This window comes from Hippopotamus amphibius, chromosome 2 (genome assembly GCF_030028045.1).
Source record: "Hippopotamus amphibius kiboko isolate mHipAmp2 chromosome 2, mHipAmp2.hap2, whole genome shotgun sequence".
NCBI lineage: Eukaryota > Metazoa > Chordata > Mammalia > Artiodactyla > Hippopotamidae > Hippopotamus > Hippopotamus amphibius.
In genome coordinates this window covers 162,197,484-162,222,004 of record NC_080187.1, presented here as the reverse complement: position 1 = coordinate 162,222,004, position 24,521 = coordinate 162,197,484, and the positions used below count along the sequence as shown (strand labels likewise).

General features: G+C 46.3%; 1 protein-coding gene and 3 non-coding genes across 4 annotated transcripts; 2 read left to right on the top strand and 2 right to left on the bottom strand.

The window, feature by feature from the left end:
- The first annotated feature begins 3,457 nt into the window (after positions 1–3,457).
- On the top strand, positions 3,458–5,445 carry LOC130844567 (uncharacterized). The gene is made up of 3 exons (XM_057720745.1): positions 3,458–3,492; positions 4,118–4,709; positions 5,188–5,445. Exons 1-3 carry the CDS (start codon positions 3,458–3,460, stop codon positions 5,293–5,295), a joined length of 735 nt encoding a protein of 244 aa, XP_057576728.1. The 3' UTR covers positions 5,296–5,445.
- TRNAY-GUA (transfer RNA tyrosine (anticodon GUA)) lies at positions 4,383–4,473 on the bottom strand. Its single transcript is given in 2 exon segments — positions 4,383–4,418; positions 4,437–4,473. It is a non-coding gene; the product is annotated as a tRNA-Tyr (tRNA).
- Positions 5,446–6,490: 1,045 nt separating the features above from the next.
- LOC130847400 (U1 spliceosomal RNA) lies at positions 6,491–6,654 on the top strand. Its single transcript, XR_009052164.1, has one exon. It is a non-coding gene; the product is annotated as a U1 spliceosomal RNA (small nuclear RNA).
- Positions 6,655–23,793: 17,139 nt separating this feature from the next.
- LOC130847388 (U1 spliceosomal RNA) lies at positions 23,794–23,957 on the bottom strand. Its single transcript, XR_009052153.1, has one exon. It is a non-coding gene; the product is annotated as a U1 spliceosomal RNA (small nuclear RNA).
- Between the last annotated feature and the right edge of the window lie 564 nt (positions 23,958–24,521).

The following is a 24,521-nucleotide window of genomic DNA, read 5'->3' as shown; positions in this document are numbered from 1 at the left end:
ATACTTTTTCTTTTCCCTACTTAATTTTTTAGTTATCGTTTTCCTGCTTGGTGTGGTTCTTTAACCAGCAACTTCACCATTACTGGTACCTGTGAAGAGTGCAGATTCTTAAAAAAAAAAAGGCAGGAAATACAGCTATTTGCAGCAATATGAATGGACATAGAGATGATTATACTAAGCAAATCAGAGGGAGACAAATATTATATACTATCATATGTGGAATCTAAAAAATAATACAAATTAACTTACAAAACAGAAAGACTCACAGACATAGAAAACAAACCTAGGGTCTTCCTAGGTGGCAGAGTGGTTGAGAAGCTGCCTGCCAATGCAGGGGACATGGGTTTGATCCCTGCTCCAGGAGCTCCCACATGCTGCGGAGCAACTAGGCACCTGTGCCACAACTACTGAGCCTGCGCTTTAGAGCCAGTGAGCCACAACTGTTGAGCCCATGTGCTGCAACTACTGAAGCCCATGCGCCTGGAGCCTGTGCTCCACAACAAGAGAAGCCACCACAAGGAGGAGTGGCTCCCACTCTCTGCAACTAGAGAGGGCCTGCGTGCAGCAACGAAGACCTAACACAGCCAGTGGGAAAAAAAATAATAAATTTATTTTTTAAAAAAAGGAAAAAGAAAACAAACCTGGAGGGGAAGGGGGAAAGGGCAGGGGGAAAGGGGGAGGCGGCGGGGGGAAGGGGGAGGGGGAAGGGGGAGGGGGGAACGGGGGAGGGGGAAGGGGAGGGAGTAGGGGAAGGGAAGGGGAGGGGGAGGGGGGAAGGGGGAAGGGGACAGGAAGGATAAATTAGGAGTATGGGATTAATAGCTACAGAACACTATATATATAAAAGAGATAAATGACAAGGATTTATTGGACTTCCCTTGTGGCACGATGGTTAAGAATCTACTTGCCAATGCAGGGGGACATAGTTTCAATCCCTGGTCCAGGAAGATCCCACATGCCATGGAGCAAATAAGCCCACCCCCGCCACCCCCGCCACCCCCGCCACCGCGACTAGAGAAACTCAGCCAATAAATAAATTTATTTTAAAAAAAACAAGGATTTACTGTATAGCATATTGAACTGTAATGAATATCTTCAAATAACTTATAATGGAAAACGATCTGAAGCTGTACACCTGAAACTAACATACTATTGTAAGTCAGTTAGTCTAATAAATAAAGATTTTTTTAAAATGCAGAGGGAAGGGACTTCCCTGGTGGCGCAGTGGTTGGGACTCAGAGCTCCCAATGCGGAAGTGGGGGGGGGGACCCAGTTCAATCCCTGTTCGGGAACTAGATCCCACATGCATGCCACAACTAAGAGTTCAAGTGCCACAATTAAGGAGCCTGCCTGCTGCAAATAAGACCCAACGCAACCCAATTAATTAGTTAATTGAAATGTTAAAAGAAAAGTGCGGAGGGAGATCCCTGGCAGTCCAGTGGTTAGGGCTCCACGCTTTCACTGCTGGGGCCAGGGATCAGTCCCTGGTCAGGAATTAAGATTCCCCTGAGCCACAAGGCCCGGCTCAAAAAAAACCAAAACCAAAACACCACCACCACCAAAAAGAAACCAAAAAAGAGTTTTACATGTACATGGCAGCCCCCATAGGAAAATGAAAACCCAAAGAAGTGGCTCAGTGGGTCTCCAAGGAACCCCGGTTCCTTTTATTGGCCCTGGTTCCTTTTGTTGGAGAATGATATTTAGAGACCAAAATCTGGTGCCTCCTGTTGACCAATGCTGGTGTGTCACTGCTATTAGGGCCCGTACCTATTTTACTCAATGGATTACATTCCATTATTATCATTACCTTGATTGGGCAGTGGGAACCCTTTCAAACTGGCTCCTGTGTGCTTGACATGCCCCTGACTCAGTCACCGCACATTTCTTTACTTTTCTGGCACAGCTGCATGTTCCGGGCTTGTATATTCCTCCCCTGAGAGCCCCGCCTCCCCTTCTGCCCTCCTGCCCACAACGGCTTTCTGTCACAGTGAGGCTTACTGGGGAGCGATGGAAAGGCACTACGGGGCTAAGAGGGGCGAGCACATCCAGGGCTCAACACGGCCCATGGATATACAGCCTTGGCTCCCCTCCTTCGCCCACCTACCCCCATTCCTTTGGCAGAGGCAGCTGCTTCCTGAAAGAGGTCAAGGTTCTGTGGGCTTCCTGGAGAGGCACTGGAGTCCAGAGGGAGGGGCAGAGGCCACAGGTGTCCAGGTTGGGCTCCTTACAAACGTTTCAGATCCCGCCTGGCGTGCGCCCACCCCCCAAGACCACTAACCCATCCAGCAAAGGTCCCACAGAGGCACAGCAAGTCACACCGAAGTGGCCTTCCCTCAACTGCGTGTGTCCCACGCTCTGACAGGGCAGCAGGCACCTCCGCCCCTTTGAGGGTGAGGGGCAGTGCCCCGGAGGTCCCCCGCTGCTCTCCGTGACACCCAGACAAGAAGAGTTGGCCGTGCTGAGGCTCACACTCCCGTGTGCTGGTCACCGAAACCCGTGGCCCCCGCCCACTCCCCCAAAGCCAGGTTCCCAAGGGTCCCACAGCTCCGCAGCCTGCCAGGGGTATATCCAACGAAGGCCTGAGGGTCTATCTTCGGTCCCTGTGCGCTGGGCTCTGCAGGTGGTGACATTTGAGGCCGGGGTCTCTGTAGCTGCAGAGCAACAGACTCTTCCTGAAGGTCACCTGTCAGACGGCAGTGGCGCGGCCTCCCAGACCCATGGAGACGCCACGGACTCCGGGTCAGGTCAGCCCATCTTAGTTAGCCGTGGACCCTGAGGAGGGCTGAAACGGCAGGGGGGCGACTAAAGGAGCTCACCAGGAGAGGAAGATGTGTGGGGAAGCACAGTCTCCAGTTGGAGAGACACAGAACAGAAAAGGGGCTTGCGGGCTCAGGGGTCGGGGGAGGGCAGCGCTGGGCCCCTGAGGTTTCAGAGAGCCACACTGCCATCCTCGGGGTTCTGCTGTGACTCCTCTCGCTGAGTCTCTGGAGTTCCCTCCCCACAAGAAGGGAGGGAGCAAGGACCCCTCCCCGGCGTTCTTCTCTGCACCCCCACATCCCACCCCAACCAGGCTCCGTTCCCAAGGTGAAGCTGCTCCTTCTTGGTGAAAGCCCAGCCCATCTCCTCCTGGGTGCTCTCTGCTTGGGCCTCAGCACTGTCCTCTTTGCCCTGCCAATTCAGCCTTAAGGACCCAGCGCTAAAGTTAGCCAGCTGGTCAGAAGCCACAGGCCAGTGGTCTGTGCGAGGCGGTGAATGTGTGTGCCCCTCCATGGTGACAGCTCCCCACTGGCTCCCCCCCCCTTCTGCTCCCTGCCATCAGCCCCCATTGCCCCCGACTCTCTCTCTCTCTCGGGGCTTTCTGAGCTCTGTCTGTGCTTTTGCTGTCAACCTTCCTTTCGCTCTCTTTCTGCCCCCGCCTTCTCCCCCCATATATATATATCCATCAGACGTTAGAACAATGGGTGCGGGCGTTTTCCCACCCTCGTACAGAGTGTGAGCAATCGTTGCTCTTTCGGCGGGAACTCACACCCTCCAGGGGCTACCAGAAGAGGTGAGAAGGCATACGAACGCTGTTTCCCGGGGGCCAGCCCCCTCCCCGCCGCCTCCCTCTGAGACTCACAAGACACCTGAAGGGGCCGCAGGAGTTCTCATCAGCACTGTCAAGGCCCACCGAGAGCCCCGCTGCGTTTTGCCCCTGCCGCTGTCAGCTTCCGCGCAGGTGCACCATTGGCAGTGGCCTGGAAGATCTCGGGGTGGCACTTCTGCCCCGCAAACAGATGAAGACGCCTGGGAAGGGCTTCTGTCTCCCCGGGTCTGCACAGGTAGAGACCATAGGAAAGACAAGGAAGGAGAGAGAGAGAGGCTGGGAGACTGAAAGACTGTGACTGGGAGAGACAGAGACAGTGACTTCCTTCGGGGGGGGAGGGGGGGGCAGAGCTGGGGCTGAGCCCGGGATCGAGAGGGAGTTTCAGGACGGGTGCGGTGGTTGTCCCTGACCGTGTGATGGCCTGTGTGCTCGTCGGCCTCCAGGGCTTTGGGTGGGCAGCCCCTGCGCGCCCACCTGCGTGGCAGGGCTGTGCGCGTGTCGAGCAGAGCGGGAGACGGGCACTGGGTGAAGGAACGTGGAGAGCGCGCGGGCCGCGGCGGGGCGGGCGGGGCTGCGCTCCACGGCGGGAGCCACCGGGCTGCGGGCGGGAGCGAGGCGCAGGCGTGCTCCCGGGCCACGGCCCCCACGTGGCTGTGCCGGCGGCCCCCGAGGGCTTCCCCGCCTCTGGCCGGGAAGAGAGGCTGCTACGCCGCCGCAGGGCCTTGGGCGGGTCCGAGGCGCCGCTTGGCGCGGGGGGCGGGCTGCCCTCCACCAGGGCGCAAAAGCGAAAGGCACCTCCTTCGAGCCGGAATCGAACCAGCGACCTAAGGATGTCCACACAGCGTCGAGCCTACAGTCCTCCGCTCTACCAGCTGAGCTATCGAAGGGTGCGCGCCTCCAGGCCCGGGCCCTTCCTTTTTCTGGAAATGCCGGAGCGCGGCACCGCGACGCCGGAGGTGACACAGGCCCTGGGCTGCTTGGAAGCCCTTTGAAGAGAGCGGTGGTCCGGCGTGGCTGCGGCCGAGCCTTGGCGCTGGCCGGCATCCGGGCGACGACTTTCAAGATGCCTGGGCCCCGCGCTCACCTGTGTCCGCCTTTCCCCTCCCCACGCCCCTTTCGACAGGTGGGGTCCACGGCGTTCTGCGGCCAGAAAGCCGGCAAGAGGGCGCGAGGAGGGGGGTTGGCGAAATGAATGCGCCCGTGAGAAGGGGGACGCCTGGCAGAGGAGTGGGGAAGCCACAGGGAGGGGCGCCCGGGAGCCGGCTGGCACCGCCTAACCACCTGGTGCTTTTCAACTGCCAAAGTTCAAAATACTCCTTTGGCTTCCAGTAGCATTAGGTGCTGTCCCTGGGCTTGACATCCTTCCCCGTTAAAATGCCTGCCTGAGGGACTTCCCTGGTGGTCCTTTACAGGGGGCCTGGATGCCATCCTTGCTAGGGGAACTAGATCCCCGCATGCATGCCGCACCTGAGAGTCCGCATGCTGCAACTAAAACTCGGTCCGGCCTAAATAAATAAACAAATGAAAATTTTAAAGATGCCTGCCGGAGAAAGTTCACCACCTGACACAGGCCCCTGACCCCCCCCCCCCCTTCCTTACAGCATTTATTTAAAAGGGCTTACAGCTGTGAATACGGTTCTCTTACAACCCCAAAGTGTCTCTCTCAAGGACGGGGAGCCACTCCTTTGACACGTGATCCGGAAGGATAGGGCCGCGGTCTCCCAGTTTCTGCGCGTCGAGCCATCCGAACTCCACTTACGGCCCGCTGACAAACACAGACCTGCGTCTGTACTGACCTACCCTTTGCAGGTTTCCACTTCGGACTCTACTGAGGCCCCTGCCTCTCCTTCTCCCTTTAAAACGCCCCCCAAAAATTAAAAAATAAAAAAGATAAATAAAAATAAAAAAATGAAACATAAATAAAGCGCCCAGATCCCGTGGCCCAATTCTGAACGGAGCTCGGACTGTTCTTTCCCCTGTTGGCAGGACTTACTGAATCAAATCTGCTTTCGCCACTTTAAATACTGTCTCCTGGGTTTTTCTTGGGCAGAGTCGACATCGCAAAGGCCCCGAGGCCGCTTGCGGGGCCGCCCTGTGCGCGCGCTGGGGCAGCACGAGGGGGCGCGGCCGAAGGGCAAGGGCGCCGGCCCCTGAGCGCCGCGCTCCGGGGGCCCCCGCCCGGCTGCGAAGGAGCGCAGCGCTCGGCGCTCTCGCCCGGTTTTCTTCCTCTGCAGCCGAATCCCGGGTTTCCGTGCCGGCGCCACTAGGTTAGGCTACATATCCTGAAGCACGCTGGTTGCTTTTACGTAGAAAGGCCCCATGAAAAACCTTTCCTAGGCTTTCCTATTAAAGCGGCTTTAGCGCTCAGCGTCAACCGGCAAATAGGCCTGTACTGAGCCTTCGATGTAGAGGATGAGCTGGAACAGGCGAGGGCGAAAGGGGGCTGCAAGCTGCTTCTCTGCCGAAAGGAAGGGGAGAGCAGACCCGAGCCCCGACCCACCCCCTCAACCGCCGCGCGCCCCTGTCTTCCCGGGTCCCCCCTCCAGGTCCCAATGCGTCGCCGCGTGCTCACGCCCTGCCGCCACGGGACACCGGCGCGTCTCGGGTGGGGGATTAGAAGTTCCCGCGTCCCCTACCGGGACGAACAGGGCGCCCGGCAGGTGGCGGCAGGGGCGTGGCGTATGCAGATGAGGACGCGCGCAAAGGCTGCTGGTCTCGCTCCGCCTGGGCCTCCGTGTCCCGCGTGTGGATACGCGGAGGCTGGCGGGGGTTTTTCCTTGGGTGGGCGAGGCCGGGGCGAGGGGCGTGCAGGGGCGGAGGGCGCCGAGGCGGCGTGAGGGAAGTGAGCATGGCTAAAGAGCGGGGCGAGCGCGGAGGTGTGGGGCGAGGAGGGGCGAGAAGTTCATACTTACCTGGCAGGGGCGATACCATGATCACGAAGGTGGTTTTCCCAGGGCGAGGCTCACCCATTGCACTGCGGGTGTGCTGACCCCTGCGATTTCCCCAAATGTGGGAAACTCGACTGCATAATTTGTGGTAGTGGGGGACTGCGTTCGCGCTCTCCCCTGATATTCTGTGTTGGAAAAGTGAGATTTGTGGTCTTTCGTAGTAGTGTTTAACTAAGTGTGTATGACATGTGTTGAGGTATGTGGAAACCCACTGTTTTGTCGTGTTTCTGTAGTAGCGGTTATGTAGTTGTATTCTAACACTGCCAATTAAGAGAGTGTTTTTCACTAGCGCGGTGAGATAGACATGAGTTCCCGTTTTGATCTAACAGAACTGCGTACGTCTCGGAGTAATTAATTCCGTTTGTCCTATAGAGTCTGGGTCCTAGTGCCAGTGATCTACCACCACTGAAGTCTGTACATCTAGAGCCTTTGTTGGCTTCAACTGCAGTAAAATAAAAAGCTCAGCGCATAGCAATGAATACCCAACGCAGCCAAATAAATACCTTTAAAAATAAAAAACTAGTTGAATCTCAACGCGGTGAGTTTGGCTGATTCCCACTTAGAAGGTTAACCATGGTTATAGAAACTCGTTGTGGGATAGAGTATATTTCTTGTGAGATATTAGAATTCTTGAAGTGCTGTTTTCACTTTGGCCGGTTTGATGTAATTCCCAGCAGGTTAGATATATTGTACTGTAACTGTTTTACAGCTAAGTTGTAAGTAGTTGCACTGATTACAGTTTCTATCCCAGCGAAGGTGAGAGAAAGCACTGGTCTCGTGGAGTAATTTTTACAATTCTCTTGCCATTTAGTTGAGGGATTCCTGTTTTCTATACAAATTCTTAAAATCAAGCCAGTTAGAACATTTTCTTTTTGGGGTGGGTAGTTGCAGACTATTACATTTAGAATGGGTAAACAACAAGGTCCTACTCTATACCACAGAGTACCATATCCAGTCTTCTGGGATAAACCATAATAGAAAAGAATATTTAAAAATATGTATGTATGTTGTAACTGAGTCACTTTGCTGTACAGAAGAGATTTGCACATTGTACTTCAAGTATACTTCAATAAATTTAAAAAATATATGTATTTTTGTGTCACACTTAGAGCTTGAGAACATGGATTCATGTTAGTTTTATTGGGTTGGCCAAGGAGTTCATTAAGGATTTTCCATAACATCTTTACTTTGGTGTTATAAAAAGTAACAAAGGTGGCGTTGCTTTTGCTCTGCCAATAATCACCAATAATTGAATTGAGTCAAACAACTACTGAGCCTGTGCTCTACAGTCCCACGAGCCATAACTGTTGAGCCCACGTGCTGCAACTACTGAAGCCCATGCGCCTAGAGCCCGTGCTCTGCAACAAGAGAAGCCACTGCAATGAGGAGCCTGCACACCGCCACAAAGAGTAGGCCCCGCTCACCGCAGCTAGAGAAAGCCCCTGTGCAGCAATGAAGACCCAATACAGCCAATAAATAAATAAATTCATAAAAAAAAAATCACTACCTTTTCAGTTTAGTTCAAATGTCAGTTATTCTAGAAAACTTGTGTCAAGTTCTTGTGTAAATCACAGTCTGGTCCTCCTGAGGTACCAGTTTCACAGGGGAAGCACGAATCCAACTGATTTTCTCCTTCACTTTGATAGCAAATAAGTGACCTAAGGTAAGGGTTTGAGCCTTTTCAAAAATTGTGGCAGCTGCTGCCATAGCTTAAAGTCACTCAGGCAGACACTCCCAGGGCACTAACATCCAGAACTGAGAGCTATGCTATTTCGTTTATAGTCTAATCCCCAACTTTTGAATTAAAATTCCATTAACACAACTTTGTTTTCATAACAAAATAAGTGAAAAGTGTTTTGTTGTTTTTTTCCAAAAACTAGAATACCCACGGCTGAGGGAATGAGTATAGCTGATTTCATTTCTTCAGAATCTTTTTTCTAGGGACCAAACCAGTAGATCTGGGGAATTCCCATGCAGTGCTTTGTCAGAGGTTTTGCCTCTGTAAAAGCTGAAACCTACTGTCTAAGTTACCTTACTAGTACCGCAAATTGTCTTAATTTTCTTTTTTGTACTAGATGCTTTACTGCAAAATTAGGTGACTCCTAGCTTGTAACACTTTGCAGCCTTCTGCTGACAACATACCCTAAATATTTTACTTCAGTTTCACAATATTGCAGTTTGTCTAGTGAGGCCTTGTGTCTCTGTGAAGCAGCGAATTGGAACAAAGCTGAGGTGTTGGGTTTCCACTGTTGTTTAGTTTAGGAGGCTGCAAACAAATCATCTACATATTGAACAATTATGGACCCCTCTGCTGGGACATAGTTCTCTAGGTTTTCCTGTAAATTACTAGAGAAAATAGAAGATTCCTGAAACTCTTTAGGAATCCTTTGCCATCAGTATGGGACTCCAGAAGTAAAAGCAGACTCATCCACTAGAGGCATAGAAAGACAAGCAGAACACAGATCAACTACTCAGATAAACTTCAGAGAGTCAGAATAATTGCAGGGTTAGATGCTTACAGGCGTTAATGTTAATGGAATAACAAATTTATTTTTCTAAGATCTTGTACAAATCTATATATTGGTCAATTATTTTATCAAAGTTAAATTACTTTTTTAAAAATAAATTTATTATTTATTGGCTGTGTTGGGTCTTCATTGCTACACACGGGCGTTGTCTAGTTGTGGCGAGCAGGGGCTACTCTTCGTTGTGGTGCATGGGCTCCTCATTGTCATGGCTTCTCTTGTTGCAGAGCACAGGCTCTAGGCACGTGGGCTTCAGTAGTTGGGGCTCACGAGCTTAGTTGCTCTGAGGCATTTGGGATCTTCCTGGAGCAGGGCTCGAACCCATGTTCTCTGCATTGGCAGGCAGATTCTTAACCACTACGCCACCTAGGAAGTCCCTAAATTACTTCTTTATAAGGTGAGTGCTCTTTTAAAATTCTCATTTTTCTAATTCTTTTATAACTGGTTTTATTCCTTCTTTAAAAAAAAAAAATTATTTGTGCCAGGTGGGCTCCTTAGTTGTGGCTTACCAGCTCCTTAGTTGCAGCATGCAGTCTCCTTAGTTGTGGCATGTGAACTCTTAGCTGAGGCATGCATGTGGAATCTAGTTCCCTGACCAGGGATCAAACTCAGGCCTCCTGCATTGGGAGCTCAGAGTCTTAACCCCTGTGCCACCAGGGAAGTCCCTTGTTTTAGTCCTTCTAATTGAGTTTTTGACAAAGGATATTGTTTTATACCTGACCATGGCTTATCCCTTTGGTGAATTATTTTTATTGGTTCTAATGAAATAGAATTTATATTTTAAGGCAGAGCAAGAAAATTTAAGCATAACACATTCCCTGCCCATTTGGGGCCTCCCTAATGTGCGATGTGCATTATACATTAACCAGACCTCCTTCAAGATGATAAGGCTTGCTAGACCATAAAGATCCAATTTTTTCCCCTTTCTTCTGACACCAGCAATATAACTTCTTAGAAGATTAGCATTCTTTCCCAACTGTTTTGCTGAAAATTTTACTTTCGTTTTAGGTTTGAAGGATTCGTTAACAAAAAGACCACTCATCATACAAATAAACAGTTTTAGCTCAATTTTAATAGGAAATCATCAAAAAGAAAGAAATATAAATGAGAGAGAGAGAGAGAGAAGTAAAAGCATTTACATCACCAAATTGGGCCGACAGCTACATCCACACTGGAACAGTGCTGGGAAGTCCTGGAAACAGCAACCTGGAATCCCAGTTGGGCAAGGTCCCGCGCAGTGCGTCCACTCCACGGATGAGACTTCAGATTGTAGTCTAGGAGAGGGCCACTTATAATCCCAGTTAGCAAACTTGTATCATCAGTTTGTGTGCAAATATGCAGCTCTGGTTTTCTTCAACAATACTGTTTGTTTTACCTTGTGAGTCACAAGATTTTCCAGATCCGGGGAACTGGCCAGATTCTCAGGGCTCAAGAAATTCCAAGACCCACTCCCTTTCTTTATTTTATGTGCTGTCAGACTTGCTGATGGCAACTTACGAGCAAGCATGTAGTCCAGGCAAGGTCACGAATTGGTCAGAGGCCTAGTATTGCCTCTAAAGCCTGAACATTTCAATTTTCCTAATAGTAGGCCTCAGAATTCTTTAGGCTGAAGAGCATAGGAAAAAGGCAAAATAACACCAGCAGTTTTCCTGATTTGGTACGACAAATAGCAATTCCAAATAGTTAACAGAAATAGTACAATCAATGCAACTAATAAAGGATTAAACAGTGCAGAGAATAGTTTTGGGGCACTAGGGGACTGAGTGAAGAAAACGTCCCACCAGGAGTGAGATGTGTGTTTTTGGACATTTACATTTACATCCAGCGATTTGTTTACAGCAATGGTAGTAATTACAGAACGTTCTAATAAAGAACAATTACATTTTGCAATAAATTTGCCTACATTTTTTGCGTTTTCTAGTATCTTTTTTAAAGGTTCTAAAGGTAAAGTAGCATTAGAGTCGGCAAAGTAGGAATTAACAATTGTGTCTGCAATAGCTGTTCTTTAACAGATAAAAACTTATACCAAGATAGCCAGTGGGAAGTTGCTGTATAACAAAGGGAGTTCAACTTGTGGATGGATGATGCCTTAGAGGACTGGGACGGGGAGGGTGGGGGGGAGTCGAGGGAGGGAGGGAATACGGGGATATATGTATAAAAACAGTTGATTGAACTTGGTGTACCCCCCCAAAAATGATTAATTAATTAATTAATTAAAAAAAAAACTTATACCAAACACCTTTCCAATATAAATGATCAACATGTGATAAGCAACCAGAAAATGGAACTTCTAAATGATAAGCTGAAGTAGTGTTTTCATCATTGGTGGCAATACATACCAACCGGGGAGCCACTTCAAAACACAGAACAAGAATGAGGGTATATAGGCCATTCACAACAGTTGATAGAATGTTCCAACAAACAGGGTTCCCATATCCTCGAAGTCTGTCTGCAGGCTAGTCCTTCAGCAGTTCGCTCGCAGTCCAGTAAAAGGTGTGTTTGATTATCTGAATCTAGATAATTTCCATTAAAGTGGGGTAGCCAATACTCGTCATTAAAAACAACTGGGAACACATGAAATTGACGCATAGTAACATTATCTAAAATGCTATAATGGTACAAGTTGCCTATATACCAAGTATCTTTACATTTAGTAGTTCCTTCTGGAATCAGTAACCAGTGATTTGTAGGGACCCACTGAGTAAATATTTTTCTCCATGCATATACATTATTAGACATTAAGATTTTTTTTGAGCCTTATTCTTTTGGGCCATATAATATAACATCTATATAGAGCATACTGTCCAATCGAAAATTTTACTTATTTGATGAGTTTCTTCAGCTTTCCAATTTGGGATATGTTAAATAATTGCAGGAATTCTTTATCATAATTCAGAGTTAGTTCATGGGGTTTCATAGTAGTGGGCATCCACTGAGCATTAATAGTTAAAGCTTGAGCTATGTCCTTTCCAGTATTATGTAATCAATTAGCTAGAGTTTCTACACCTATGGAATTAACTAGGCCTATACCAGTTCCGGGAGCACCTAATAAAGTATCATACCAAGCTCTTTTATTTTTACATTTAGGTTGGGCAGGGAAAGAAATATTAAAATGTAATAGGTGTTTTTGATATTGTTGCCCCACTGCGATATAAGATTGAGGAATCTTTACCAAGGAGTCGGGGGTTACAGTTGGATGGTTTTGTAAAATTGTTATATGATCATTCCACCATGGCCCAATTTTGATTTCCATGCCATTAATACATAAAAGGAATGACTCTTCATGAAGGGAAAGAACATTACTAATAGAAGACCTATTATATAAACACTGATTGCTGAAAGTACAATGAACGATTAATCTCGACCACTGTTCTAGCAGAGTTCCATTTCGATGGACTTGAGTGAAACAAAAGTCATAGCATTTTATAGAAACTAAAGAGTTGATTGTTACGCTTAATTGTGAAGACTCAGACGTTTCTACAAATACTCCAGACATAATTGAATTACCTAACCATAAAGTTAATTTAGGTCCATAGAAGATGAAGTTTGTATGTCCGCAGAAAGAAGAATTAGCTATGCAGGTGTAGTTATCTCTAGTGCGTTCTCGCAAACACCAAACAGAAAAATTATGTCACCTGAACTTGATTGGAGATAAAATCCAGGTTTTCATGGGATAGGCAGGGGTGAAAGTTATTATCAAAGGCAGCATCCAAGTTGCCATAATAAAAGGCATAATTCGAAAAGCTATGTACGAGAATAGCAATGGGTTAAAGGTACATATTTCCTTTGGCGGGGGAGGGGAGGCATCACCATTAACACAGTATTATCCCTTCCCTGTGCAATCACATCAGCAGGTATGGAAGGACCATTAGGTTGCTTTACCCACACTTTAGCTCCAATTGAATGTACTTCATTCATGGGTCCAAACCCTCCACTTCTAACCGTTAGTAACGTGGGAGGTTTTCCTTTTTCAATTTTGCCGATAACATAGGGAAGAATAAGCAATTGGGCAGTCCGATCATATTTAGTAATAAACAAACAGGTCATCATTTGCTTCATTTAATAAAATTACCGTAATTTCTGCTCGGTAATCTGCGCCTATTATTCCCCGATGGACACAAATCCCCTTTAACATTAAACCAGAGCGTTCTTCAATTAATCCAAAGTGTCCAGGAGGCACTTCAATTCCAATACCAGTTGAAGTAGCACACGTAAATCTTTTAGTAAGTCTGTGTTCAGTCATAGAATACAAATCCAGTCTGGCGGCCTTACGAGGAGCTCAGAAAGGAGCTGATGCCCCGGGACTAACATCCCAATGCTCAGTTGCCTCAGGATGGATGTCTACTTTATGAATTTGTAAGTTTGGAATAGTCATCCTCATCCAAGGAATTTCTGACTCTCCTATGGTCTATTATTTAAAATGTTGAGGGCATTATTCAGATTAGTTCTCCAGTTTTTTACAAGCCCTCACCAAGTTTCATTAACTGCTGTTTAAGTAAACCATTCATTCTTTCAATCAAACCGGATGCTTGAGGGTAGTATGGAATATGAAATATCCATTGAATATTGTCATCTTGAGCGAATTCCTGGACTAATTTGCCTTTAAAGTGTGACCCCTTATCACTTTGAATTTGAAGTGGGACACCATAATAGAAATTAATCACTTCTAAAGTTTTAATAGTATTTGATTAGCTTTGCCAAAAGGTAAGGCGATTAAATGTCCAGAGTAGGTGTCCACAGCAGTACATACAAATTGGCGTCCTTTGTCGAAAAGCGAAGGGCTGATATAATCTGTTTGCCAGATCTGTCCAGGTAGTTTGCCACAGGCAAATTGCCCTTTAACTTATTGAGGTGAACTCCTATGTTTAATATGTTGACATATAGGACATTGCAAGATAACAGATTTTATGAGCTCCACAGACAGAGAAATTCCTCGATCGTGTGCCCACCTGTATGTTGCTTTTTCTCCCAGATGGCCACAGTTTTGGTGTGCCCACAAAGTCAAACCTTTCAAGTCGCTGGAGTCTGGGTCAATATCTACGACTTGGATTCAGGTTTGTTCATTTGCAATAGTTATACCATCATTCCATGGAATTTGTAACACTGCGCGCATCTCCATGGAAAACTGCAACATTAGTGGCTTGAACAATTTCCCAAATATCAGACCCTAACTCCTTTCCCCATAGTTCTTTAGAGTGAATTGGACAAATATTTTTTACCAACAGGGGGAGCCAAGTAGCCAATCCATTTGCTACTGACCAAGAATCCATGTATATATGACATTCGGTTAAATTCTCGTTTTAACACGTGATACACAGCATATAATTCAGCAAATTGACTACTCTTGCCTTCCCCAGTAGTTGCCAGCAATTTAGTGGTGACTGGATTATATGCCACTGCTTTCCAATAGCGAGTGGATCCTATGTATTCGGCTGACCCATCAGTAAACCATGCATGCTGTTTTTCTTTTGCTGTCTAAGAGTCAAAAGGCTTTCCCCATTTTACAGGCTACTCGCGATCTTGGGTTTAGTCCTAGCTTCCTGTTCAAGGCCGTCAATGGGGAGTTCAGAAATCTTTTCATGTAAGACAGCGAACTCATGTGGCCCAGGTTTAGCTCGGTCCTGAATATACCATTTCCATTTCATTATACTGGACTCCTGGGCTTGTCCAATCCTGTGGGTCTTGGGAGAGCTCTGTACCCACTGCATGACTGACACTTGAGGCCTCAGTATTAGAGTGTGATCTGTAGTCAATTGCTATCAATCAAAGCCCAATAACAAGCTAACAGCTGTTTTTCAAGTGTAGTATAATTTTATCCGGCCTCTGAAACTTTCCTACTCTGGAAGCCCAGGGGCACTCTTTTGCCTTGTTGTTTTTGCCATAAGCTCTAATTAGCATACAGTTCACTAACTGACACATATAATCCTATATCCCCCATTTGTAGCGGCCACAAATTTAGTGCATGTTGAACTGCACTTTTAGCTGAGTCAAAAGCTTGTTGTTCATTGGTCTACGGAAATTCATATTTTTCCCAGTTACTTTATGAAGCGGACTCAATATTTGGCCCAAATGTGGTATATGTTGTCTCCAGAACCCAAATAACCCTATAAATTTGGGGGCCTCCTTTTTAGTCCGAAGAGTTTTAAATTCCATTATCTTTTGTTTTAGCCTTAGGTAAAATCTCCCGATGTCCTTTAGTCCACTTATTCCCCAAAACTCTACAGTTTGTGTAGGTCCCTGAATTTTGGAGAGATTAATTTCCCATCCCTTGTCTTTTAGAACATCCACACATTGGTTTAGAGTTTTTAACACTATTTCCTCAGTTGGTCATTGTATCATAATATCATCAATATAATGAGATATTTCCATTTCATCAGGTATGACCATTTGATCCAAATGTTCATCTGCAAGGCAGTGACAAATTGCAGGACTATGCACATAACCTTGTGGCAGGGGCTGAACTGCCCCTGGCAGATGAAGGCAAATTGGTTCTGTAATTGTCCTATAGGTATAGTAAAGAAAGCATTGGGCAAATCAGCTACTGCATACCACTGTTCTGGATGGCACTCTATCTGCTCTATCAAGGTTACAGTATCCGGGACTGCAGCAGTGAGAGGTGGAGTTACTCTATTCAGTTCCCTGTAATCTACAGTCATTCTCCGAGAGCCATCACTTTTCTTCACCAGCCATACAGGGTTACTCCATTCAGTACAGCTAGTAACTAATATTCCAGCCTCTAATAAATCTTTCATAGTTTAAGTCTAATAAATCTTGTATAGTACCAAATTCCCCCTAGGAATTTGGTATTGTTTTAGTTGAATTAACTTAGTGGTGGCCGGGAGTTTTACAGGGGGCATAATTAATTTTCCCACTATTAGAGGAGATGCCCCCTTTAGAGCACGCACTCCAAATTGGTATTTTCCACCTTCAAGATTTAAGGTCATGCCAGCCAAAATGTCAATCCCAATGATATATTCTAGGATAGGAATGATCATTATGGGATAAGTCCTTTGAGGTAATTGCCCTATTTTTAAATCAATTTTTGTTTGTACAGCTTCTATTTGTTTACTTTCTAGCCCAGTTATTATCACTTTTTGTCCTTTAAAATTCTTGGCATTTCCATAAATTAAAGAGGCCTCTGCCCCGGTATCAAATTAATGCTCTAACAGTCATTTGTGAGCCTTTTTTCCAAAAAATCATCACTTTAACATGAGGCCGCATATCTTTTCTGGCCCAAGTCTACTGGGGCTCGACTCACCTGTCATTGTTCTTTGTTACTTTTCCTCCAATTCTTCCAAGGATAAATGGGGGAGGGCAACAAATCTGAGTATTTAGATTCATCTTCACCATCATCATCATTAAACGGGTTATTTCCTCTTAATTTTCTTTTTCCCTCCTCCTGATTTTTTTTTCATTGAAGTGTCCTGGGAGGCCTTTTTACATCCAATCCCTTCTTACAGTACATGTCCCACAGCTCTTTAGTGGCCACTCCATCAATTTTCTCTTTAGGGACTCCTTCCTTGAAGAGGGCCATGAACATGTCCTTTCTGGATACTGTTTCATTCCTTTTGTTTCTTTCCCTATCCTCTTTCCTCTCAAAATTCCATTCTCCTAAATCACCCAGTTGCTGAACTTTATCAATTACTTCATTGATGGGAACCCCTGTTTCATTTAACAAGAGTTAAAATGATGAGCTCGTAGCTTGGAGGGGCCGTTTTAAAGATCTTAATTTCTCATTTGTACTGTCAGAGGCATGTGCGACATCTCATCTGCATGTCCCACAAAGATGGCACTTTTCATGGCCTCCTCCTTCAATCTCTGAACACAATCTTTTAATGTGTACCACGGGCGGTCACTCCTGGGCCAGGTGGATTTTAAAGGGTGTTTCTTAAGGCACCCTTCAGCCACCAGCTCCAGCAAATTTGAGTCTCTGGGACTTTTACTTTTCTCTCTAAAGGCTTGTTGCACAAAAGAATCATTGCTGATAGTGCCATATGTATTTGCATCCCATCATCGATAAGGATTCCAGCTGCCCCAGCATCGTATATGTGCACTACCCAAGAAATAAGGGGCTCTCCAGACCTCTGAGTGAATCTGCTTAAAATGTCATTAATTTCACACTGAGTATAATCTTCAAGAGTATCCTTTCTTACCGCATTACCTTGGGCGTCAGTTTCCATTTTCTGACACCATGCCGGCTGTGCATAAAACTTAGGTGGGTTCAATTCCTCCTCGGCCAGTATAGGCCTAGTTTTTGCACCTAAGTCTGCATGATCATCTGCCTCTGAATTTGAACTATCATCCCATACATCTGCGTCCCAAGCATCAAGGTCCCAATCTACCAGTGCTTTAGCTCTTGCCAGATGAGCTTTCTTTTCATTAACCTTATCATGCTGCTTTTGATATTTAGCTGGTGCGACCTTTACAACAGCTTTCTCTGCTACCGACTGGAAAGCGGAGGCTTGCTCAGCTAAAATGTAATCCTGACATTGTAACATGGACAATTGTCCTTGCAAATCACACAATTCTTCCTCCTATTTGGATTTCTCTTCCACCAATTTTAATTTGGCTTCATGTACCTTACGGTAGGCAGAGAGGAGGATCCAGCCTCTCCGACCCAGTGCAGTCCATTCTTGTCCTTTCTCAATTGGCACAAGCCACAAGCATTTAATAACTTCTAAAGGTTCGGCTCGCTTTAATTTAGGGTACCAATTCTCACATAATCCAGCCGATATTCCCCATTCAGTAGCTAACGAGCAGTAAGGCAAGTCTTCCCATCTGGGAATAAAAACTTCATTAGTTTTAACCTCTTTCTTTTTCAAGAGTGGCATTTTGTTTTACGAATCCCGCTCACAGCGCCGAAGTTTTGCCTAGAATTCGCTGGCAAAATAACCACTCTGCACTCAGTTTAAGCAAGAACTTAGAGTATTTATTGAATTAACAAAAGATTACAGTATACTAATTAAGAAAATAGTAAAAGGTAGAGGTTTTTACGTCACCGCATTGGGGAAGCACCTACATGCAGATCCAAGCAGTGCTGGGAAGTCTCTGGAACAGCAATCTGGAGTCCCAGTTGGGAACGGCCTGGGCAGTCTGTCCACTCCATGGGTAAGACTTCAGCTTGCTCCTGGAAGCAGTCCAGCTTTTAACACCAGGCCACAGGCGGACAACAATCAGCCTATATGCACGTTTGCAGCTCTGGTTGTGTCATAAATGCCTTGGCCTTAACTCGTAAGTCTTGGAATGTTCTCTGATCCCCTGGGGCTGGCCAGGCCCTCAAGGTTCAAGAAGCCCCATGACTTACTCCCTTTTTTATCTAATGATTTACAATGTGTGCTGGCGCCTCCCCTACTGGCCTGCATGTAGCTCAGCAGTTTGGCAAGCAGCCAGTTTTAGGGTCATTGCCCGGTCAGAGAAAGACCTAGTACCACCTCTGAAACCTGAACAAGACTACATTACTAGCTTCCCCTGACGCCAGTTGTGTAAAAGGGTATGGAGACTTGCTTGTCGATGTGTATGTGCTTACCTGGACTATGCATCTTTGGTGAACTTTATGTGAGATGCCAGTATGTCATTCTGATGTGTGATCCTTTGTCTCAAAAATATATATGACTGTGCCTTTGGCTTCTAGTGAGCAGAACAGTCCTCAGAGCTTCTCCTGCGTGATAATCCTCAGTTTGACTGGAATAAAATACTCTTTTTCCTTCTTAACTTGGTCATTAATTGAATTTTTGTTAATAGTTCTATATCTCAAACTGTTGCAGCAAAAATAGAAATGAGACTTTTCTGATAAAGGAAAATAAGCAAACAATGAACAGCCTGGGGAAACAGTATCAACAGACCTGAAAGAGTTAAGTAATCTTGATTACTCTTTAGCTCTTACTACCAACCAATACCTGCAGCTAGACTTCTTCACAAAGCTAAACAAAGCTAATTACTCTCTGATTTCATATGAATTATACTCTGCACCTGCATTCTTCTCCCTCTACACTCTCTTGTAACATTAAAAGAAGGTCACAAGCTGATAATTTCAGGGACACCAAGACCCGGTTGCCTGATGCCAGCTGTGGCCGTTTTAAAACACTGCAAGAAGAAGAATGCAAGACCTCCACCACTTTGAGCCTTATCACTTACCCTGGACTTCGAGTTTCACCTATAAGACCCTCTGTAATTCCCAGGGCAGGGAGGGGTGGCGGGTGTGCACAGTTCTTGAGGCACTAGCCTACTGTGTTTCCCTCTTGCCTGGCAAAAAGAACAAAGCTACTCTTTTCTATTTCCTCCAAACTCTGTCTCCATATTCCTAGTTCCATTTCTATTCAGCATCAGCGGACAGGGAGCCAAGATTTTGGCAACAAAACTAAAAAAGGATCATTGTTTGCTAAGGCCCAGCTCCATCCATGGATGTCAGTCTGGAGCGCCTTTCCCGTGCAGGGCAAGACGTTCACTCTCTGCCATCCCTCTCTTGCAGGAGGTACACAGTTACCAAATAAGGGGCCTTTTTCTCCAGGAGCTCCACCTACGCTCCATCTACATAGCATAGAATCTGGTAGCCTTTAATTTGCACAGCTAGTCTTTCCCCAGCAGGTTAACAGGAGGATCAGGAGAAAGTAAGAATACATGCTCCTCAAGTCAGAGGAAAAGGAACAACTAGAAAGGTGACCCAAAAATCAACAGCGTTTATTACTCTATCACCAGACAGAAACTAAGACATTTCCAGGAAATTGCAGAGTAAGTAGAACCAGCATCTATGAGAAAAGACAGTGCTATAATAGGCCAAGGAGAAGTTTTTGACACAATATGGTTAGTTCACCAGTTCCCACCTCTGAGATTCCCTCAATCTGCCAACTTTGAGCCAATTTACCAATTATTTCTTAGCTGAGGGCTTTGACTTGATTCCTTTGTTTCAGAAATGTCTGAATTCTGCAGCGTCTCTTTCTGGAGTCCTGGCTTCTTGCACTAATGACATATAGCTCCCCTTCTTCCCTTGCTCCCTTCATAGACTGTGCAGAGTGGGGATTTTTCCCTTTAGTGAATAGTTTTGAGTAGCTAACAGAGCAGTTTTAAATTCCTTAATTTCTTCTTTATCTTTCTCTAGATTGCCCCAAACACTGAGTAGCTGCTGTTAAGATTTGAGCAATAGCTTGCCCTTGCCATCCTACCAGCATTCTCTAACTTGAGTCTGGATAGTCGGTAAGAGAGCTGAGACAAAAGGTTAGACTAAGAGCAGTTTTGATCTGCACCTGGATCCATGACAGTACGTACTGAGAAATTTCAATCATCAAACTGCTGATGGAAATCAGTGGGGACTCCAGGTCTTATGGGTACACCACTGTAATTTCCCCCAGCTTACCTTTAGCAGGAAAGGCTTCAAGTATGCCCACCAACACCCTCTGGATGGTTCTCTAAAGGTCTTAGTTCTACCACAGTCATGGGGGCTGGCTTCCCTTGGTCACAAGTACAGTCCCCTTTGTATGGTGGGTCACTGGGTCCCCCATGTGCTGCTCCATCAAAGCAGCCAAGTCTTGTGGTTGCAGAGCTCCACGCAGCAGCCGGTGCACATCCCCACAAGTGGGGCTGTTAACTGAAAGCACACTGGGGAACACTTGTGCAAACTTCTGTTGATCTTTTTGGAGCACAGAAAAAGAAGCCTGTAAGTTGATGAATATCAGCTGGTGAGAAGGGCACATGGATTCTTGTTTGTTTGGTTAGTATTTATTTATTTGTTTATTTGGTTGCACCAGGCCTTAGTTGTGGCCCGCCGGCTCCTTAGTTGCAGCATGCGAATCAGTTGTGGCATGCATGTGGGATCCAGCTCCCTGACCAGGGATCAAACCCTGTGCATTGGGAGCTCAGAGTCCTGACCACTGTGCCACCAGGGAAGTCCCAGGGCATGTAGATTATTATTGTTTCACAGGGGGGTAGGGGTGGGGAGTTGGGGTCTGGGTAGCTTCTCAATGGCCTTAGCTTTGCTGGAGATCAGATTAGGAAGGGCTGATTTACCTCATGTCGAGAAAAGAAAAAAAAAAAAGGAGTTATATTGCACGTCTCTTTCTTTTCCCATATTGGATTTATCAGCCTAACCTTTTTTGTTTGCCTTTTTCTAAGTAACTGGTACAACTGCTCTCCATCCTGTGCCCTTCATAGGGGACACATTCTTTTATCCAAGTTCTCAATTACTCCCTGATCATACCTCTGAGTCATGTCTGCTATCCAAACTACATGGTGTGTGTGTGATAAGGGAGTCTTGGAGGTAGAATCTGGACTGACATGAAGTGGACTCTGGGCTTGGACTAGAGGCACACAAATCTGTGTCCTCAAACAGAGCAGCTAAAGAAGTTGTGCCTTCATCCCCTTTCCCTCTTCCCAAGGGTTGCTTTAAGGCTGGGAGGGATAAAGGGATGCTGGAGGACCAGAGGGATCAGGGACAGCAGAGGAAGAAGAGGAAGAGAGTAGGAGGGTCCTGCGAAAGAGAAACTGTCATTCTCACGTTTCCTCTCCCATTGTTCTCAATCTTTTCTTCTACCCTAAGAAATTATTTAACATTCCTCTTGAATAATATTAATATTATAAATACCATAATCCATTTGCTTGGGATGAGGCCCTTCTTAGAACCTCTACAACACAAAAAATCCAAATCAAAGGAAGCATCCTCAGGCCACTGTAAGAGTGGATTCTCATATGCATGCCTTGGGGTGGGGGGAGTGACAGAGAGAGAGAGAGAGGGAGGGAGGTGGAGAAATTAGCCATTTAAGATCAAGACATGTCTGCAACAGATCTGGTTTCCTATATTTTTTACCCTCAATTCTAACAGTGATGCTGACAGGATTTTAGAAGCTATATTACCCATGCTTCTCAATATGTTGATACTGAAGAGGGTGGTTCCTCCAACTAGTATTCGAAAAGAGCAGAGAGCTATAGGGAGGCTTTAAAAAATAACTACTCTGGGTCTCTTACCTGACTGTTGTGTGGCCACAACACTTTCAGCTGATTCAGTGAAATCAAGAACTGCCAGACCAATCCTGTCCTCCTTGCCAGACTGTTGAGGAGAATAACATCTCTTGCCAACCCAGGGAATCCTCTCCACAAAGGTAGGAAGAAAAGAAGTCAACATTTTTATTGAGAAGCTACTAAACCAGACTGTAATGTGTGTCCCAAGAATCCACCAAAGAGATTGCAAAGACTATATTATTTGGCTTGGGCTGCCATAATGAAATACCACAGACTGAGGGGAGGCTTAAAGAATGGTAATGTTTCTCAGTTCCAGGGGCCGTAAATCCAAGACCAAGATACTGGCAGCTTTCCTTTCTCCTGAGGGCTCTCCTTGTCTTGCAGCCATCCCTGATGTGTCCAATTAAGGACACCAGTCATACTGAATTACAGCCCCACCTTTATGAACTCATTTAACCTTAATTACCTCCTTAAAGACCCTGTCTCCAAATACAGTCACATGGGGGCTAGGACCTCAACATATGAATTTGGGGTGGAGGGACACAGTTCATCCCATAACAGTAAGAACGTTCCCTGCTATGTAAGCAGGCAGATACAACTCACTACATATACATTCTCAAGAATGTGTCCTCAATAGGAGGACTGCAGCATTTGCTATACATATTTCATCCTAAACTGTTCATTGGAGTGGCCACCGGTGTGCCTTTATTCAAAGGGAAATAAAACTCACAACTCCGTGACAAGCAAGTACTTACAACCTGGAGCCAGCCACTTAACCTAAATTATCAAGAGGCACTACCTTCCTTAATTTTCACATTTCAAAAAGATGGCTTTCAAGGCCTTCAGAACATTCTTAGGTTGCAAAACTAGCAAGAAATTTTAGCTGTTAATAACATTTGTATATGTCTTGAAGTGACAGAACAAGTATTCGCAAATTTTCTAAGCGGGAGAAATGTCTTTCCCTTTATGGAACCAAATTTTTTATTTTTTCAAATTCTGTATTCACTCATATTACACATGCCACAAGTGCCAAAGAGTTCAGGAGAGGCCTTGGACATAAGGGACTTACAGTAGCAAAATGGCAACATTATCATTGGAGATAAGTTCCATACCAGGATGGTGATCAGGAATTCTAAAATACAATCGCAGTCTTCTGTTTCTCCCTGGACATATACTTCTAGACAGACAAACTCCGTAAAGTATTTACAAGAAGTTTTTCGAAACAGCCAGTGTATCTTACAGCCAATGTCTTGCCTAGTTTCCCGAATACATCAAAAAAATAAATATAGTCCGCTGTTTTGGAAAGGCCTCACTAATATGCTCTCACCATCATCACATGTTAACAAATATTCTAATTACTGAAAAAAAATAGGCTAACCAATAAACTTAGTAAGTAAAACAAAAAATGAAAGCAAACATACTTCATGTTGGTTGTGTGGAATACTTTTAACACCCTGTCTTCTACAAAATCAAGTAACAATACGCCCACGCTATTTTTTAAAACTTAAAACACCAGTGGATGAGGACCCAGGCTCTATAGGACAAACGGAATTAATTACTCCGAGACATTCGCGGTTCTGTTAGATCAAAACTGGAACTCATGTCTATCTCACCGCGCTAGTGAAAAAAACTCTCTTAATTGGCAGTGTTAGAATACAACTACATAACCGCTACTACAGAAACACGACAAAACAGTGGGTTTCCACATACCTCAACACATGTCATACACACTTAGTTAAACACTACTACGAAAGACCACAAATCTCACTTTTCCAACACAGAATATCAGGGGAGAGCGCGAACGCAGTCCCCCACTACCACAAATTATGCAGTCGAGTTTCCCACATTTGGGGAAATCGCAGGGGTCAGCACACCCGCAGTGCAATGGGTGAGCCTCGCCCTGGGAAAACCACCTTCGTGATCATGGTATCGCCCCTGCCAGGTAAGTATGAACTTCTCGCCCCTCCTCGCCCCACACCTCCGCGCTCGCCCCGCTCTTTAGCCATGCTCACTTCCCTCACGCCGCCTCGGCGCCCTCCGCCCCTGCACGCCCCTCGCCCCGGCCTCGCCCACCCAAGGAAAAACCCCCGCCAGCCTCCGCGTATCCACACGCGGGACACGGAGGCCCAGGCGGAGCGAGACCAGCAGCCTTTGCGCGCGTCCTCATCTGCATACGCCACGCCCCTGCCGCCACCTGCCGGGCGCCCTGTTCGTCCCGGTAGGGGACGCGGGAACTTCTAATCCCCCACCCGAGACGCGCCGGTGTCCCGTGGCGGCAGGGCGTGAGCACGCGGCGACGCATTGGGACCTGGAGGGGGGACCCGGGAAGACAGGGGCGCGCGGCGGTTGAGGGGGTGGGTCGGGGCTCGGGTCTGCTCTCCCCTTCCTTTCGGCAGAGAAGCAGCTTGCAGCCCCCTTTCGCCCTCGCCTGTTCCAGCTCATCCTCTACATCGAAGGCTCAGTACAGGCCTATTTGCCGGTTGACGCTGAGCGCTAAAGCCGCTTTAATAGGAA

Excerpts from the sequence above, each read along its gene's own strand:
- LOC130844567 (XM_057720745.1), top strand. The coding sequence starts at position 3,458 with ATGGGTGCGGGCGTTTTCCCACCCTCGTACAGAGT. Across the intron at positions 3,493-4,117 it reads TTCCCACCCTCGTACAGAGT|GAACGTGGAGAGCGCGCGGG; the intron begins GTGAGCAATCGT and ends CACTGGGTGAAG. Across the intron at positions 4,710-5,187 it reads CCCCACGCCCCTTTCGACAG|CATTTATTTAAAAGGGCTTA; the intron begins GTGGGGTCCACG and ends CCTTCCTTACAG.